The following is a 17,513-nucleotide window of genomic DNA, read 5'->3' on the forward strand; positions in this document are numbered from 1 at the left end:
TCAATACAATGTGGGTGGAAAAGGAATAGAAGACAATTGTAGACACCAGAGACAGTGGGAGAAGAGGGTGGGAAAGGACAGAGGGTCAGAAAGAGGGGTAGAAAATTTTGGATAATAATATGCATGATTAAGTCACTATGCAGTATATTCTAGATGAGAAATCACATTTTGTGTATGCTATGATGATGCTAAGGGAAAGAATGTAAATTAAGTTACAAAAAAAGAAGTTTCAGAAAAAAAAATCCATTCGATGACTGTAGTTAAGATATATGTACTTTTTAAGAGGTTTTTGCTATAGGACGCGTGTGCTCGCCAGACAGAGACAGAGAGACAGAAAGAGAGAAATCACCCCCAGGGGGGATAGCCACGCCGTAATCCCTTCTCCTCCATTCTCCTCTTGGGATCTTGGGCAAGCACGCATGCACATGAACCCGGTGTGAGTTTTAAACCACCGGGTCTGGGACTTGAACAGCAGTCGACTACATGGGAGTCCAGCAACATAGCCATTACACTAATGCTGGTCCCTATATGTACTTTAAAAGACCATATTGGGGACCAGCAGGTGGCATTGTGGTTACAGCACTGGACTCCCACATGGCTGACCATGGTTTGATATCTGGACCTGGTGGCTTCCTTTCTCACTCTCTCTCTCTCTGGTATCCTCTAGCAAATTAAAAATAATAATAAGTAAAATTAAATACAAAAAATTAAAGACCATTCTGTATCCTACAAAGACATATAATGATTATATGTAAATAATAAATTCTAATAAATACTTTAAAAAATTTTCTTTGCAAAAAAATGTTTTGGAAAAAGTGGACTTGAAGTACAAATTTATTTGGGGCAAAAAATTAAAACCCATACAAAATTTTCTGATAATATGTATTTCCATGGGAAAAAAATTTTGGGGGGGAAAATTTAGGGTGCATGTGAGAGAGAGAGAGAGAGAGACACAGAGAGAGAGAGAAAGTGAGAAATCCCCACCCAGTGGGGACAACTGTGCTGCAATCCCTTCTCCTCCATTTACCTCTCAGGATCTTAGGCACACACGCACATGTGCCTAGTGTGAGTTTTAAGCCACCAGGACTCGAATCATGGTCAGCCATGTAGGAATCCAGTGCCTTAACTGCCACACCTCTTGCTGGCCCCTCCATGAAGTTTTTGAAGATCTTTCATATATATAGCCTGAAGGTAATTTTATACAATTTTACCCATCTCTGACTGGACCAATGTTACCAAAGGTCTTTATATATATAGCCTGAAGGTAATTTTATACTATAATTTTATACTACAAATTTTAATTTGCCATAGGGCATGTATGCTCACAGGAGACAGAGAGGGAGAGACAGAGAGAGAGAAAGTGAGAAATCACCCCCAAGAGGATGGCCATGTCGCAATCCCTTCTCCTCCCTTCTCTTCTTGGGATTTTGGGCATGCATGCACACGTGCCCAGTGTGAGTTTTAAGTTGCTGGGTCCAGGACTTGAACCATGGTAGACTATGTGGGAGTCCAGCAACGTAACCATTATGCCATCTGCTGGTCTCATATTTTTATATGGCAGTATTCTGACTGTGATCCAACACATAAAGTGAGATGTGGAATTTTCCATTGGACATACTAAACATTATCTTCCCTTTTGCCTTCCTGCCTCAGACCCTCATTTCTGGTCATGAAATTGCTTTCATTTATATCAATGAACCACAATGATATACTTGGGGACACTAAGCTCAGCTGGAAAAAATAAAATGATATAAGGGAAGACGATGTTCAGTATGTTTTTTGGAAAATTCCACACCTGACCTTATGTGATGGATCACAGGTAGAGTGGTACAATATCCTTGTGTTTATTTTGTGGCTCAAAAAGTTATGGATTCTGGAGCATTCTGGATTTCATGTTAGAGATGGTCAACCTGTATCAAGCTGAAGCAATAGCATGTATAAAGACACAAAGCCCTGGGACCAGCAGTTGGTGTAATGGCTCTGTTGCTGGACTCCCATGTAGTTGAACGTGGTTCGAGTCCCGGATCCAGTGGCTTAAACTCATGTCGAGTGTATGTGTGTGCATGTGTGCCCAAGATCCTGAGAGAAGAATAGAGGAGAAGGGATTGCAGTATGGCCATCCCCACTGGGGGGTGATTTCTCGCTTTCAGTCTCTCTGTCTCTGTCTTTCTGGAGAGCGCATGTACCCTATAGCAAAAACCTATCAAAAAACAAAAAGGAAAAAAAGGTACAAAAGCTTGAGTGAAAATGTGCTGCTTTTAAAAAGATACAAGTTGTTTGGTAAGGCTAGGGAAAAGGCTGCTTCACTTTATAGATAAAAGACCTAAATGTACACAATGGAAAGCCATGCAATGCTTTAGGCAGAAGTATGCCACTGCAAAGTTTTTGTGTTAGAAAAATTTCTTTCTGGGAACCAGCAGTTAGCGTAATGGCTATGTTGCTGGACTCCCACGTAGTCGACCGCGGTTTGCGTCCCTGACCCAGTGGCTTAAAACTCACGGCAGGCGCATGTGTGTGCGTGCCCAAGATCCCGAGAGGAGAATGGAGGAGAAGGGACTGCGGCGTGACCATCCCCCCGGGGGGTGATTTCTTGCTTTCTGTCTCTATGTCTCTCTCTGTCTGTCTGGCTAGCGCACGCACCCTATAGTGAAAATCTCTCCAAAAAAAAAAAAAATTCTTTGTTAGCAGTGTGCAAAGCAGAATAAATTACAGAAGATGTAAAATCCTGGTGTTAGGCAGACCCATCAGGAAGTTGTCATAGTGAAGTTAAGAAATGCCACATGCCTCAATGAAGGCAATGACTAAGGGAAAACATGCCTCAATGAAGGCAATGACTAAAGGAAAGAGAGTAAAGAGCACGTGGGGTAGATACTGCGGAAGTAGAAGGCACAGGACTTAGCAAGTGCTTAGGTGTGCATGCACACGAGGTTCGTGAAGGAAGGTGATCTATGGTAACTGCTGGCTTTCTAAACTTGGCAATATCACTACCAGAAATGTAGTCTGGATAGGAAAGAAAAAGGAGTTTGGAATGTGATTATGAGGTTCCTACAGGGTGTATATAGGGAACATTTCCCCATGAAACATGTCTAGTAATAATTGAAAACACAGGCCTAGATCACAGGACCAAGGTCTAGACTAGAACCATTAGAAGATAAGCTCTATAAAAGGGTACATTTTTTTCTTTCAAATCAGATTTTCTCATTGTATCCCAGAACCTAGTATAGTACCAGGCACATAGTAAATATCAATATTATCTGGTCAATGAATAAGTCTAAGAGCTCAAGGTATGAGAATGAATGAATTTTTATAGTTAAAGAAAAAGGCAGAAGACAAGAAAGGTGACTGATGAAAGAAGTAGAAGAGGAGGCCAAATGGTAGCACAGCAGTAACACAATGCTATGTGAGACAGGCCCACGCGGCAAGATTCCAGTGTCTATGTGAGACCTCCCTAAACATACGGGGCACGTGCATGCCATGATTCAGGGCTGACTGAAGCTGGAGGTGGATCATGGCATGAAGAACCTGTAGGGGACGCCTGTCTCTCTGCCTCTCTTACTACCTGACAGAAGGAAATAAAATTTTTAAAGAATGAAAAAACAGAACAGAATACTAATAAAAAAAGGCAAAGAAAGGATTAATAACTGTCAAATGCTACAAAGGAGAGAGGGACCAAAATGATTCACTAAGTTAGTTAATTGTGAAGACATTGGTAAGTTTTTTTTTCTTTTTTCCTAGAAGGTACATGCTCTCTCTAGGGAGACAGAAAGGAAAAGGAAAAACCACTTCCCCTAGGGAATGGTTATGCTGCATCTCTTCTCCTTCACCTCTCCCTCCTTTCTGGATTTTGACACACGCCTGGTGTGTTTCTTAAGCCACCACATCCAGGAATTGAATTGCAGTTTCAGCCACCTTAACCATCAGACCACAGAGCCAGCCCTGACACTGGTAGGATTCTAAGGGTGGTTTTATGGAATAGTGAGGGTTGAAGCCAGACTACTTTTTCTAAAAGCTTGGCTTCTTAATACAGTAAGAGGCCAATGTCATTATTCAATAAAAATAACAAAAGATACTTTTCCCCAAGCTTTATCTTGGAAAGGCAAACACTGTTATTCAAATTTCAAGTAAATAAAACATAAACTTTTAATTATAGGGGCCAGCAGGTGGCGTGGTGGTTAAGGCACTGGAATCCCACAGGGTTGATGGTGGTCTGAATCCCTGACCCATCAGCTTGAAACTCACGCCAGGTGCATGTGCCAAAATCCCAAGGAGAATGGAGGAGAAGGGATTGTGGTGTGGCCATCCCCTTTGGGGTTGGGGCATGATTTCTCACTTTCTGTCTCTCCAGAGAGCACATGTGCCCTACAGCAAAAATTTATTTAAAAAATAAATAAATAAACTATAGAATATGCTGCCAGTTTTAAAGGATTTAATAGTTCTATTAAACCTTTGCTCTCAATTCTTTCGAAAGAGCTTTTTAAGTCTTACCTCTTCACCTGGCTGGCCAATTAACTTCTGTAGTTGTAAAATAATACCATCAATATTTTCCTGAACCCACATGAAATCTTCATCATCTGCTGTTTCAAACTGTAGTCTTCAAGAAAAATGCAAAAGTCAAAACATACTATCTTAATTGGGATGCATACTAGCACAAACATAACAGATTGGGAATGTTCTGCTTCACCAATGACTTCTCCCTTATGTTAAATGTTGCTTTTTTGAGTCAAGGGTTAAGACAGATTTTTCAGATAGGAGTTTTGTTAAAAAGCAGTACTTATTTTCTAACATAAACACAGATTACCTTTAAAATTTAATTCCCCACCTTTGGCTAGCTATTAGTGAGGTATGGGTCTAAAAAAGCCATTTCCAAACATCAGGAGGGAAAGTCTAACCTAGTAGAGGCTTTCCGAGCTAGATGCTGTAGTTTTGAAGCTACATGTTGTAGCATTTGTAGGATCATTCCTAATTCATGATTACAGCCAGTTCCTCCTCCATTCATTTCAATCAGTTTTGGATAGCTTGACTCCTTTGTTTCACCTTCTATTTTCTGTTGAAGAACCCAGTTTCTAGTTCGATCACTGGTTAAACTCCATGTGGTTGGCTGGCAATTTCAGACAGAAAGAGAGAACAATAATTCCAAATGAATAGTGTATCATACTCTTTTTCAAGGAAACACAATTATTATTTATATTAAAAATAAACTACTATAGATTTCATTTTTAAGTGATCTGCACATGGCTATTTAAATACTTTAATATCGGGGGGCCAGCAGGTGTCATGGTGGTTAAGGTGCAGGAATTCCCACAAGGCTGACCATGGTTTGAGTCCCGGACCTGGAGGCTTGCTTTCTCTCTCTCTGTCTTTCTCTGGGAAAACTCATGTGAAAAATAGTAATAACAATAATAATAAATAAATAGTTCTTTAAAAAAATACTTTAATATCAGAATTTTGTGATCAAAAGTTTGCGGTACTGCTTCAAAAAGTATCTTAAAAGAAAGAAAGTGCCAATTTACCTCATTAAGATTCTGATACAGAATTCTTCTATTTTCTCTTTTTTCATCTCGTTCCAGTTCTTGTTTCTGGAATTCCTGCATAATTCCCTGTAATCGCTTTCCTTCAAGGTCTAACTTATAAACTTGTTGCCGTTTTTCTTCCAGTTGGCGCTGAAGATCTTCCACTTTGGACTGGAGCTCATGCATTTTTTTTTGTCCCTCAGTGTTGGCCTCTTGTTCTGTCTGCAATGTCTTTTTATGAACCTGCCTATCTTTTTCCATTTGCTGTCTTGTTTGCAAAGAATCCAGTTTATATTTCTCAGATTCATTTAATAATTCTACTATGCGACTGTGTTTTTCCTCTAGCTGTTTTTGTAGTTCTTTAAGTAGGTCCTCAGATGGTAAAGAAGGCCGAGACTCCCCACCATCCTCATTGCTCTGCAGCTGTGCATACAATTCCCGCTCCCTATCAAGAGTACTACTCATTTCTCGAATCCGAACTTTTTCGGATTCAAGAAGTACTTGAAGCTCTAAGTTTCGACCTTGTTCTTCTGATAACTGGGCATCATATAGCATTCTTTGTGACTCTATTTTCTGCTCCGATTCATTTAGTAGTTGTTTCTGTTGTTCTAAAAGTAAATTTAGCTGGATATTCCTTTGTTTTTGAGCCTCAAGTGAAAATTTCAAATCCTTACAGGAGAAAATAAAATTAAGAGCTTATTACTATTATCAAGATACTTAATATGTACACAGCTATATCTTTATCAATATTAAGTTAGTAGTATTTTGTAATAGGAGATTTTTTTTCCCCTTCAATTTTTTCTCTTTTATTTACATTGGTTAGAGAATAATGTAAACAGTCAACTGATTTTCACCAAGGAAGATAAATAATAATTAGGTAAAAAAAAGTGTTTCTCTCTCAAAATATTAATTGTATCTAGCTAAGGAATATGAAGCAGATTACATTTTTCCTACGAATAACAACCTTTAAAAAATACAAGTGTTTCTGATACAATGTTATACGAGCTTCTAAAAACCTTGTGTTTGGCAATATTGCAGTTTAAAAATAATAGGGCTTATGAGAAAAACAGGGTTAGGGACAAATTACTCAAGATCTATGCAAATTTTTAATGATAAACAGTAGTAACAGTATCACCTGGCGAAATAACATGTTCCTGGCAGGTAGAAAGTTCATTATTCCTGTAGGGTACCCTAGCAGATGTTAACAGAAAATTAGGGCAGAAATAGTGGCATCACATTTCAAAGCTAGAGATAGCAGATGCTGGGATTATGTGCATAGAAAAACTCTGGGACCATGAAACTGAAGTAGGCATGGTACCTGGTATAACCTGTCTTGAGATGAGAACCCTGCAAGGGCTCCTCTGCCAGGAAAGTATCCTTGATCCCCTCCTCAGGAAGGAAACAAGAACCAAAACTACTGCATTCAACTGACATGCTCTATTTATCAATTATGAGTGCACTAATTTATATCCCCCAAATAAGGTGCAATGGGCACTCCATATGCATCTTGGAACGTAAAAAATAAGTCATCACACAATTAGCATTTCCTCTTAATACTGTCTAAGTAACACTATAATAGTATTTAACCCATAGTAAACAACTTAATACATCTTATCGAAGAGTCTAAAGTTGGCATTTTAGACAAAGGAAAGTTTTAAGACTCTCTTCTATCGTTTTGGATATTCCAGAAACATTTAAAGACAAGGCTAACAACCTCAAGTTCTTCTTTATCTCGTTCTTCATTGCGTCCCAATTTGGCTTTCTCTTTCTCCAAAGCCCACTGGAGCTCTCTTGATTTTTTCTGTTCACTCGCTAATGTATCATTGAGCAAATGTACTTCATCTGTCTTATCTTTAACTTCCAACCTAAAATCAGAGAGACAAATGAACTTTATGAAACTATCTTGACCAAGTATTGAGAGAGAGAAAGGAAAAACAGTTTCTACTAAAAGTTGAGGAAATTTATAAACTATTTAATAAGAAAATATAAATCACATGAAGTTAGATTCTTAACTGTGATTCAGTTGAAAGTAACTGTTTTTTGTAGTACAGCTGTTAATCACTATTGCAAAAAATCTGCAATTTATTGTTACGAAATAATATTTTTAAATTTCCCTTGTTTTTTCTATTGAACATGGGATTCTCAGGAATATTTGTGTGAAACCAATGTTCAAAATAAAAAAATGTTCAAAAGCTGTTAATCACTATTGCAAAAAATCTGCAATTTATTGTTACGAAATAATATTTTTAAATTTCCCTTGTTTTTTCTATTGAACATGGGATTCTCAGGAATATTTGTGTGAAACCAATGTTCAAAATAAAAATGACTATACTAGTAATGTCTTTGGCAAGCAGAAAAATCTCAATTTTTATATCCACAAATATATCCTTTCTGTAAGTATTATTTCTTCAGTTTGCATTTTTTAGATAATTAAACTAAACATTCTATTGAGCTCATAAATATCACTTCAAATTAGCTGGCAGTAAAATAAGTCAAAATTACATCTTACATATCAAGTTTCATATAGAACTGAAGCGACAGTAGAGAACAAAGCAATATAATCAGTTTATATTTTAGAAGAATTTAGTTTTTCCTCTCTACTGTACTTTTTACTATTAATAACATAGTTTCATGCTACTTAAACATTATAATGTTACAGTTTGAGATATTTACATGTTTTATGAAAAAAGTCACTAATTCCTTCGTACCACATGCTTATAATAAGGAAGCTTAGCACACCTGAATGCCTCTAATTCCTTGAGGTGCTTATGCTGTGCCTTGAGTGTCGTCTCTAGTTCCAATTTAGTTTGTGCAAGTTCGCTCTTCAGTTCGGCAACCACCATTTTCTCAGAACTCAGCTGCTCCTGCAGCTCTGTTGCTCTGTCTTTCACACTGCTGAGCTCCACCTGCATCTCCAGCATCTGAGACTGCTTCTGCTGCATATTATATTCCAAGAGCTCTAAATGGAAAATAGCCAACGTTAATAATGTGACCTAACAACTCATATTTGGTTTATCAATATTTTGATAAAAATTTATTTGTAATTAAGGAGATGACTGCAAGCCAAATATGAAAAGATTTCAGTCCCAAGAGTTTGTAATTTATATGATGGGTTGTCAGAAAAGTCATTATTTTTGCATAGAAAAACAGAAAAAAATACATCATGACTTTCCCAACAACCCAATAAATATATGTCATGTGTGTTATCCTTATAGCTATTTGTCAAGACAAAAGCATATTTAGATGCAAACCTTGAAAATTAATGAAGCTTTAATGTTCACACAATGCTATAAGCAGGAATTTGCAGTTGTTCACTCAGAGTTTTAAAGGCTCACACTAAAAAATTTTTATAATTTTTGACAAGCATACATAGTAATTGTAGCAATTAATAGTGTAACTAACTATGAAGAGACTTCAAAAAGTCTGTGGAAAAATGAAATCTAAGTACAAATTTATTTTGGTGCAAACATTTTTAAATCCATGCACAGGACTTTTAAATTAAATTAAATTAATTAATTAATTTAGAGTTTTTTTTGCTTTAGGACATGTGCACTGGAATTAACCACTACCACATCTGGCCCCTGGGTTTTTTAATTATATTCATTTTTCTTGAACTTCTTGAAGACTGTTTATATACAGATCGACTGATAAAGTTCAAAAATAGGGAAAACTATATGGTTTGTGAGTATATAAACAGGTAGCAAAACTAAAAAAGGGACCAGCAGGTGGCGTAATGGTTACATTGCTGGACTCCCATGTAGTTGACAGTGATTTGAGTCCCGGATCTGGCGGCTTAAAGCTCATACTGGGCACATGTGCGTGCATGCCCCAAGTCCCAAGAGGAGAATGGAGAAGGATTGTAGTGTGGCCATCCCCCTGCGGGGTGATTTCTCATTTTCTGTCTCTCTGGTGAGCTCATACACCCCATAGCAAAAATCTCTCTAAAAATAGAATCCCCCAAGAAAACAAAAACTAAAGAAAAAACAGGATAATAATTGCCTATAAGTAACTACAGAGGAATGTGTGTTTGTAAAAGGGGCTTTTGGGATACTGGCTATGTTCTACTTCTTCATGTAGGTGATTTTAAAAAAAAGATTTAATTATTATAATTATTATTTAATTTTATAGGGCATGTATGCTCACCTGAGAGAGAGAGAGAGAGACAGAGAGAGAAATGCAGCCAAGTCTGGGACTTCAGTTAGCCATGTGGGAGTCTAGTGCCTCAATCACCACACCATCTGCTGGCCCCATGCTTTCAATAGATACTCATTTAATGATTTTACTAAACATCTGAAGTTCATGCTTTTCAATATGTAATGTTACAGTTTATAATTGTTTTTCTTAAGAATCAGAAAGGAAAGTTACTTTCATTTCAGATATATTTTTAAGTGGTAATCCTTTAAAGAATATAGGAAATACTGTCTTCTTAACCAGGAGAGGGCAAGCTTCTTGGTGCAGTAGTACGCTTCTCAAGAGAAGCTGGTTCCATCTGGTGATTGTTGTTTGAATCTCTAGTCTAGTGAGCCTGAAACACACCAGGCATGCATATGAGTGCCCCAGATCCAGTGGATGGAAGACTGAAGAAGGGGATTGAGGCATAACCAAACTCTGTGGAGGGTGCTCCTTTTTTCCATTCTCACATGTGTGTGCATGCCTGTTATTATGATTCAAAGTTAAAAATAAAGCAAAGGATGATAATGAACTAAAGGGTCTAATGACTTGATCAAGGCAATGGCTGTTTGTTTTAAATGAAATAAATCTGTTTCAAACCTTTATGACAATCCTCTAACACCTACAGTAATTAATATAGATTACCTCCTTAATGCTATGAGAATGAGATAAAAATGTGACTAAGAGGAAATGTGTTTTGACTGAATTATAATAAAAAGGAAGACAAGTGAAATTGTTTCACTAATTGTGAAATCATATGAACCTGCCATACAACATACCTTGACTTGGTTTATCACTCTCTTGTTCTCTTTTCAGAATCATTTTTCTACCATTCATTTGGGCATGCAGTACTTGGATTTCAGATAACAAACTCCTTCGATCTGCTTTTTGAAGACATTCCATGGCTGCTCGAAATTCTATACTCTGTAACAAAGGAAAATTAAAAAACTGAGTGAAGAGAGTTATAAAGACAGACAGTAAGATTAACAACCTAGAAGTCTGAAGAGGAACGAAAAAATAAACACTTATGCTAAAATTTTTATTATTTAAAAATTTTATTATTTTTCTTTCCCAAAATGTGACAGGATATGTTACAGATGTTCCTTTATCCTTAAATATTGCAGTGTATTTCCTAAACACAAGAACAGTCTTTTAAAGAAACACAATACAATTATCAAAAGTGGGAATAACATTAGTATATTATTATCTAATATACTGATATTATTCAAATTTTGCCGAATGTCCTAAGAGCAAAAGAGAAAGTGATATTCTCCTGTTTTTCTCTTTCGTTACCTTGAATTTTTTTTTTTTTTCCTTGGAGAGGTTTTTGCTATAGGGCGCATGTGCACACCAGGCAGACAGAGACAGACAGAGAGAAAGAAAGTGAAAAATCACCCCCCAGGGGGGACGGCCACGCCACAATCTCTTCTCCTCCATTCTCCTCTCGGGATCTTGGGTACACACACACACACACATGCCCAACATGAGTTTTAAGCCACCAGTCCGGGACACAAACTGCGATCAATTACATGGGAGCCCAGCGACATAGCCATTAACTGCTGGCCCCTATGACCTTGAATTTTTGAAGAGTCCAGGCTAGTTACTGTTTTGTATTTTGAAATAAAATAAGCAAAAGTTCCCGTGTATCCCTTCAGCCAGCTCTTCCCAGTGATAAATTCTAATACAACCATAGAACATTATCAAACTCAGAAAACTGACCTAGTATAATACCATTTAAACTACAGGGCTTATTCAGATTTCTTTAATTTTTACATACATTTATTCTTTTTGTAGTAGATATTACAAAATTTATTTAAGTTTATGTAATATATATTATAGTACCACTACAATCATGGAACAGGAATGTTAAATTACCGGGACCAGTAGGTGGCATGGTGGTTAAGGTGCTGGACTCCCACATGGCCGACCGTGATTTAAGTCCTGGACCTGGTAGCTTGCTTTCTCATTTTCCCTCTCTGTGTTGCTCTCTCTGGTCAAATTAAAATAAATGAAAAAAAAATAAAAAGAAAGAAATGTTAAATCACCACAAAGAAATTCGTTTGTAGTCAAACCTCTATAATTCTAACCCCTGATAACTACTGATGTGTTCTGTTTTATTTTAATTTTTGCTATAGGGTGTAAGTGCTTGCCAGAGAGAGACAGAAAGTGAGAAATCACCCCCCAGAGGGGATGGTCATGCCACCAATCCCTTCTCTGTTCTCCTCTCAGGATTCTGCCATACACACATGTGCCTAGTGTGAATTTCATGCTTCCTGGCTGAGGACTCTAACTACAGTTGGCCACGTGGGAGTCCAGGTATGTAACCACCTAGCCATCTGCTTGTCTCCATTCTTAACTTTTAAAGTATGCCTTACCATTTTCCTTGAAAATTCTCGAGAAAAAATTCTATTAGCCTTCTTAAAGAACTATTAATATTGTTATTTTCTTTATTTTACCAGAGCTTCTATTTCATTAAACAACTTCTTCATTGTAACTAATCCTCATTGTTCACAGATCTATATTTGCAGATTTGCCTACTCACTAGAATTAATTTGTAACCCTCAAATCAACACTTGTGTTGTGTTCATGGGCATTCCCAGTCATGCAGAGAGCAGCAAAAAACAAACCGCCAAGAGTGCACAACCCCAGCTGATGTCATAACTTACTGCAAATAATAAGAAATGACTGTATTTTATTCCTTCTGCTTTCTTTGGTTTATGCTGTTGTTCTTTTTCTAACTTCTTATGTTATAAGTGATTGGCTCATTAAATTTTCAGTCTTTTCTTTTTTTTTTTTTGAGAGATTTTTATTATAGGGTATGTGTACTCATCAGAGAGACAGAGAGAAAGTGAGAAATCACCCCTCAAGAGGTATGGTCACACCGTAATCCCTTCTGCTCTCAAGATTTCAGTTACCCCACGTACACATGCCTGGTCTGCATTTCAAGCTGCTGGATCTGGGACTTGAATCTCAGCTGACCAGTAGGAGTCCAACGCCCCAACCACCAAACCACTTGCTGGATATAAGTCTGTCCTACTTTCTAACATAAAACATTTAAGACAGTATTTCTTCTCCTAAATCTTACTGGCTCCTGTTAAAATGTTAACCTTCATACTTAAAACTAAAATTAGTAACTAACAACTACTAAAGCACTGAAAGTGTTTAGGTTCAACCACCGTGGCCTAGTGGTAACACATGTGCCTCACAGGCTGGAAGCTATATAGATGACACAAGTTTCATCCCGAGGTCAGCTTGAGAACACAAAAGGGGGACCAGCAGTTGGTGTAATGGCTATGTCACTGGACTCCCATGTAGTCGACCGTGGTTCACGTCCCGGCCCCGGTGGCTTAAACTCACGCCAGGCGCGTGTGCGTGCATGCCCGAGATCCCAAGAGGAGAATGGAGGAGAAGGGATTGCGGCGTGGCCATCCCCCCTGGGGGGGGATTTCTCGCTGTCCGTCTCTCTGTCTCTCTGGTGAGCGCACGTGCCCTATTGCAAAAACCTCTTCAAAAAAAAAAAAGAACACAATAGGCATGTGCAAATAACCATGATCCCAAGGAGCTGAAGAACTAGGAAGGGGAGACTGTGGCATGATAAGATCCTGTCAAGGGTGCTCTTTCTCCTTCTTGTATATGTGTGTATATGTGTGTGTGTGTGTCACATACTCGATTAAAAAAAAAATGTTCTTTAAAATAAACTTTCACTTTGATACCTGTTCTTGTAGTCTCTGTTCCAAACAGTTTAATAATCCAACTGCATCTCTGGTACCTAGAGCTGTTAGTTCAGTTTGAAAGGCGGCTAGTAAAACACTGCGCTCCTTTAAGAAAACTTGTTGAAGGGCAAGCAGAAGATCACCTCGCCAGTCTGTAAAGTTCTCATGAGATTGAGAACTATCATAAACCTAGCAGAGGACACATAATAAGTTAGTTTTCAAATAAGCATGTTTCTAGAAAGCATTCTAGAAGTACCAATCTACTAACCAAAATAAATATTAAAAGCCCAAGAGCATTCTTGAATTAATTTTAAAGTATAAAAATATATAGTAATTCAAGGGAAAACATATACGAAAGATAATTTGAAAAGTGCATAATTATTTTAACAAAATATATAAAACTATTTAAAAGCATAACATATTTTGGGTACCTCAGCTTCTCTTTGCACTTGCATTTTGGTGATTAAATCTTTAAGAGATGAGATTGTACTGAGGTAAGCTCTTCTCTCTTCTAGCCAATATTCTGGAACTTGCTGAACAGAAAGATCTTCTCCATCACTATAGGGAGACTCTGTGAGGGAAAGCACTTGCATGCCCTCATTATGGACAGCTCTCAGTAAGCCCTAATAACCAAACCCAAAAGTCAGAATTACAACAACTTCTTCAAACACTGAAAAATTAGACAATCAAAGAGAAATAAGTTACAAGTAAGATAGCTTTATCTAGCTATATTGATTTAGAAAAGCCAATTTAGACAGGAAACTCTAGCCTACCATTACCAAATACCTTCCTCCTGTGGAGTGGTGTGCCAACTCCAGTAGCCCATTTGTGACTTTTTATAGTTTTCATCTCTACTTAGCTAACGTATTCTTCCTAAGTTTAATGATTAACCAAAAGAAATAAATGTGAAATAACTTCTAAACTTTGAGACTTTTAAAATAATTTTGGCAAACAAAAACATCAAAAATAACAATTATTAAGAAAAACACTTCATACATATAATCCATAAATACACTGTACTTTCTTATCTGTGAAGTACCAAAAATAAAATAGATGGACAAGTCCTTACAGCTATGCAGTTCTCTCTTCAGAAAGGATTCCATTATATAAATTCTAGTCACCTACAATGTTCAATATAGAAATGGCACTCAGTTTACTGAAAGATATTGGACTGTTAGTACCTTTATTTTCTTTGGAAATGAATCTGTTGAACTTTCACCTTCTTCCCGTCCTTCTGATCCTATGTCAAATCCCTGACTCTGTGTAAGATAAATTCCCTGACCCCAGTCTGATCCAGAATCTAAAATAAAGAAAACCATGTTCTATTAAAAAACTGCCCCTTCCCACAACACTTTTTAACATACGCTATAAACATTACAGAAATTTAGATAACGTACCACTGGAACACACTTCTCTACTTTGGTAAGCATCAGAATGTGTTAATTCAGGAATTGAGGATCCCTAATTGAGGGGAAAAAACATTTTTGGCTTTAATAAAAGTAGAATCAAATGAATTGTTTTGCTATTTCTAAATGTAAAAAAGAATTAATTAAACATGTCATACTTTTTGCAATAAATGAAACTATTAGTGGTTTATAGCAAGTCTATATATTTTTTTCATGGATATTACCATAGTGAAACACTCACAATTAAGGAACAAGCTCCAAATAACTCTATAAAATGGAAAAGTTCAAAATTATAATAGTGTCACAAGGAAGAGATGACACCAAATTTATTTTTAGTTTCTCTTAAAAACACAGAACGTTGAAAAGAAACACAATATAAAAAAAATAAATACCTCTTTAGTCCTCAGACACTGTATCACTGCCTTCAAGGTGGCACATTCCTCTTTCAGTAACTGAACAGCAACATAATGATCCCTCTTTAAGGTTTCAGTTTCTGAAATATGTCTAGATTCCATATCCAAAATTTCAGCAGCATGTAGTTCTCTCATCTGCCCAATTTTTTCAGTAAACTGACTGATTATTTCAGTGACTTCTTCTGAGGAACATTCATTCTGTAGATCAATCTGGATTCCTGCATTCCTAACAGGAATTTGTGGGGTCTGATTGCTGCTATTGACCTTGGGAGTCTTGTCCGTCTGAGATGCAGAGCTTCTACCCACTGTAGTAGGAAGCGGTTCTAATATGCAGATCTTTCGACTGTCTTGTACCTCAGTCTTATCTTCTTTTTCTAAGAAGTGGGATAGTTTGTCTTCTGCCTCTGTGAGTTGATCCCTAACATGGCTTAAATCTTTCTGAAGAGATGCCATATTTCTTTCTTTTATCTGAAACATAATGAAGAGAGCAAAAGAACATGAGGTTAAAAAATTTCCCTATCAAATCAGAACTTAGGGTGAGTGGGAAGGGGAGAGGTATACTTCAATGAACATATAAATGTTCATTGTCTTTGGAATAATAAAAAGCCTTTCAGAAACACACACAGTTTACATATATTTTTGTTATAGATTACTACAGAAGTGAAATAATTTTATTGGTCTCTAGTTTTGATTTTCATAGGATCTATGAACATTTTTAACACCTGTTTTTATCCTCCTTCATTATAAGACTAGAGTTGAAAAGTATCTTCCTAACAAAGATTCCCAGAAAAAAACAAGCAAGGAGATCATAGTAAAGGTATCTGTAACAATGAGTTTTTTATAAAATCCACAAGGGTGGGACCAGCAGTTGGCATAATGGCTATGTCGCTGCTGGACTCCCATATAGTAGACCATGGTTCAAGTCCCAGACCTAGTGGCTTAAACTCATGCGGGGATCCCAAGATCCCAAGAGGAAATTGGGGAGAAGGGATTGTGATGTTGCCATCGCCCCTGGGGGGGTGATTTCTTGCTTTCTGTCTCTATGTCTCTCTCTCTGTCTTTCTGGCTAGTATATGTGCCCTACAGCAAAAACCTCTCAGAAAAAGGCAAAAAATCTACCGAGGACTTTTTTCTCACTTTAAAGCTATGGATCTGAATTTGTTTTTATAGAATACACTTTGAAATGAAATTAAAATAGGTAAAAATAAATTAATTAGGCACTATGAGACTTCTTACCAAAAGCTCCTCTTGAAGTTTTTCTGCCTTTTCTTTATAACTTGAAAGTTCTTCTTTGGCAGCTGCTAACTCAGTTCTAAGAGCCTCAAGTTCACCAAAAAATCTTTCTTCACTGGTATAAATTAACTCAGTAGTTGTCTGGATGGGAGGGGAAAACATAAGAAACATGTTATTTAAGAAATATATATATATACATATATATATATATATAGCTAAATTCAAAGGACTTACAGATTCTAATGAAGCTTTTCCAGAAAGAATTGCCTACATATAAGAGCTATTGAAAAGATCAATCCTCTCTCAACAACTAGGGAAACTTTTTCAGAAACATCATTTTATATTCTTGAGACAAGACAATAAGAAAACAGTTAATTTCTAGGAATGAAAGGTAAATCTGTCATTAGTATATATCCTAAAAATTTATAAATCATTAATGAAAATATTTTTTGTTACTATTCAGAAGTGTTTCATATTTTTATCACTTTTCTCAACGACCAAGATATTTCTTAGAAGTTATACCTAGAAAGTCAAATCATTTCAATTTTTCTTTATTACTTATAGTAATTTATAGTGCCAATAAGCTAAGAGGAAAACTCAGAATTATTATCCTCTGCAAAATAAATGATATAATTATAAAATCCTGTTATGTCAGTTATCATGTGGTGTTTAGATAAGACCACATTTATTTATGCAATATTACTTTTATAAAGTGAGAATTTGAAACAAACAAAAAACCTTGTTATGTCAGTCATATGCTAAAAAATTAACTGTGATTTCAGAGCTTTACGTAAGTAAGCTTTTAGCAATCAAATACAAAATTTTCCTGAAAAAGAATATCTATTATATCACATATGAAATGTGAAAAAGTTAATGATTTGTTACCCACTAAATCAGCAGGATGTAACAAAATTTGGTATTATTCATAAGTTAAAAGGGGTGATAACATAATATTCGTATTAAAGCGAAATTAAGAGAAAAAAACCTACATAAGTTCTAGAGGACACTGGCTGAATGTAATGTTTCTGAGTTTCTTCTGACTGCTCTATTTAATGACTATGTCACTGA

General features: G+C 36.6%; 1 protein-coding gene across 6 annotated transcripts in view; it reads right to left on the reverse strand.

The window, feature by feature from the left end:
- AKAP9 (A-kinase anchoring protein 9) overlaps positions 1 to 17,513 on the reverse strand; it is a 170,525-nt gene that overhangs the window by 14,465 nt on the left and 138,547 nt on the right. For 5 of the 6 annotated variants that reach the window (XM_014590551.2, XM_014590555.1, XM_014590553.1 and 2 more), the window contains 12 exons: positions 16,449 to 16,586; positions 15,192 to 15,680; positions 14,791 to 14,854; positions 14,575 to 14,693; positions 13,825 to 14,016; positions 13,394 to 13,582; positions 10,460 to 10,604; positions 8,250 to 8,469; positions 7,225 to 7,375; positions 5,511 to 6,179; positions 4,890 to 5,098; positions 4,486 to 4,591 (listed from right to left, as the gene is read on the reverse strand). In XM_014590551.2, coding sequence (XP_014446037.1) covers positions 4,486 to 4,591; positions 4,890 to 5,098; positions 5,511 to 6,179; positions 7,225 to 7,375; positions 8,250 to 8,469; positions 10,460 to 10,604; positions 13,394 to 13,582; positions 13,825 to 14,016; positions 14,575 to 14,693; positions 14,791 to 14,854; positions 15,192 to 15,680; positions 16,449 to 16,586 — 2,691 coding nt within the window. Of the gene's footprint in view, positions 1 to 1,602; positions 1,732 to 4,485; positions 4,592 to 4,889; positions 5,099 to 5,510; positions 6,180 to 7,224; positions 7,376 to 8,249; positions 8,470 to 10,459; positions 10,605 to 13,393; positions 13,583 to 13,824; positions 14,017 to 14,574; positions 14,694 to 14,790; positions 14,855 to 15,191; positions 15,681 to 16,448; positions 16,587 to 17,513 lie in introns of those variants that run through there. The other variant, XM_027774610.1, reaches the window with a different exon arrangement.

This window comes from Tupaia chinensis, unplaced genomic scaffold (genome assembly GCF_000334495.1).
Source record: "Tupaia chinensis unplaced genomic scaffold, TupChi_1.0 Scaffold000460_1, whole genome shotgun sequence".
Classification (NCBI taxonomy): domain Eukaryota; kingdom Metazoa; phylum Chordata; class Mammalia; order Scandentia; family Tupaiidae; genus Tupaia; species Tupaia belangeri.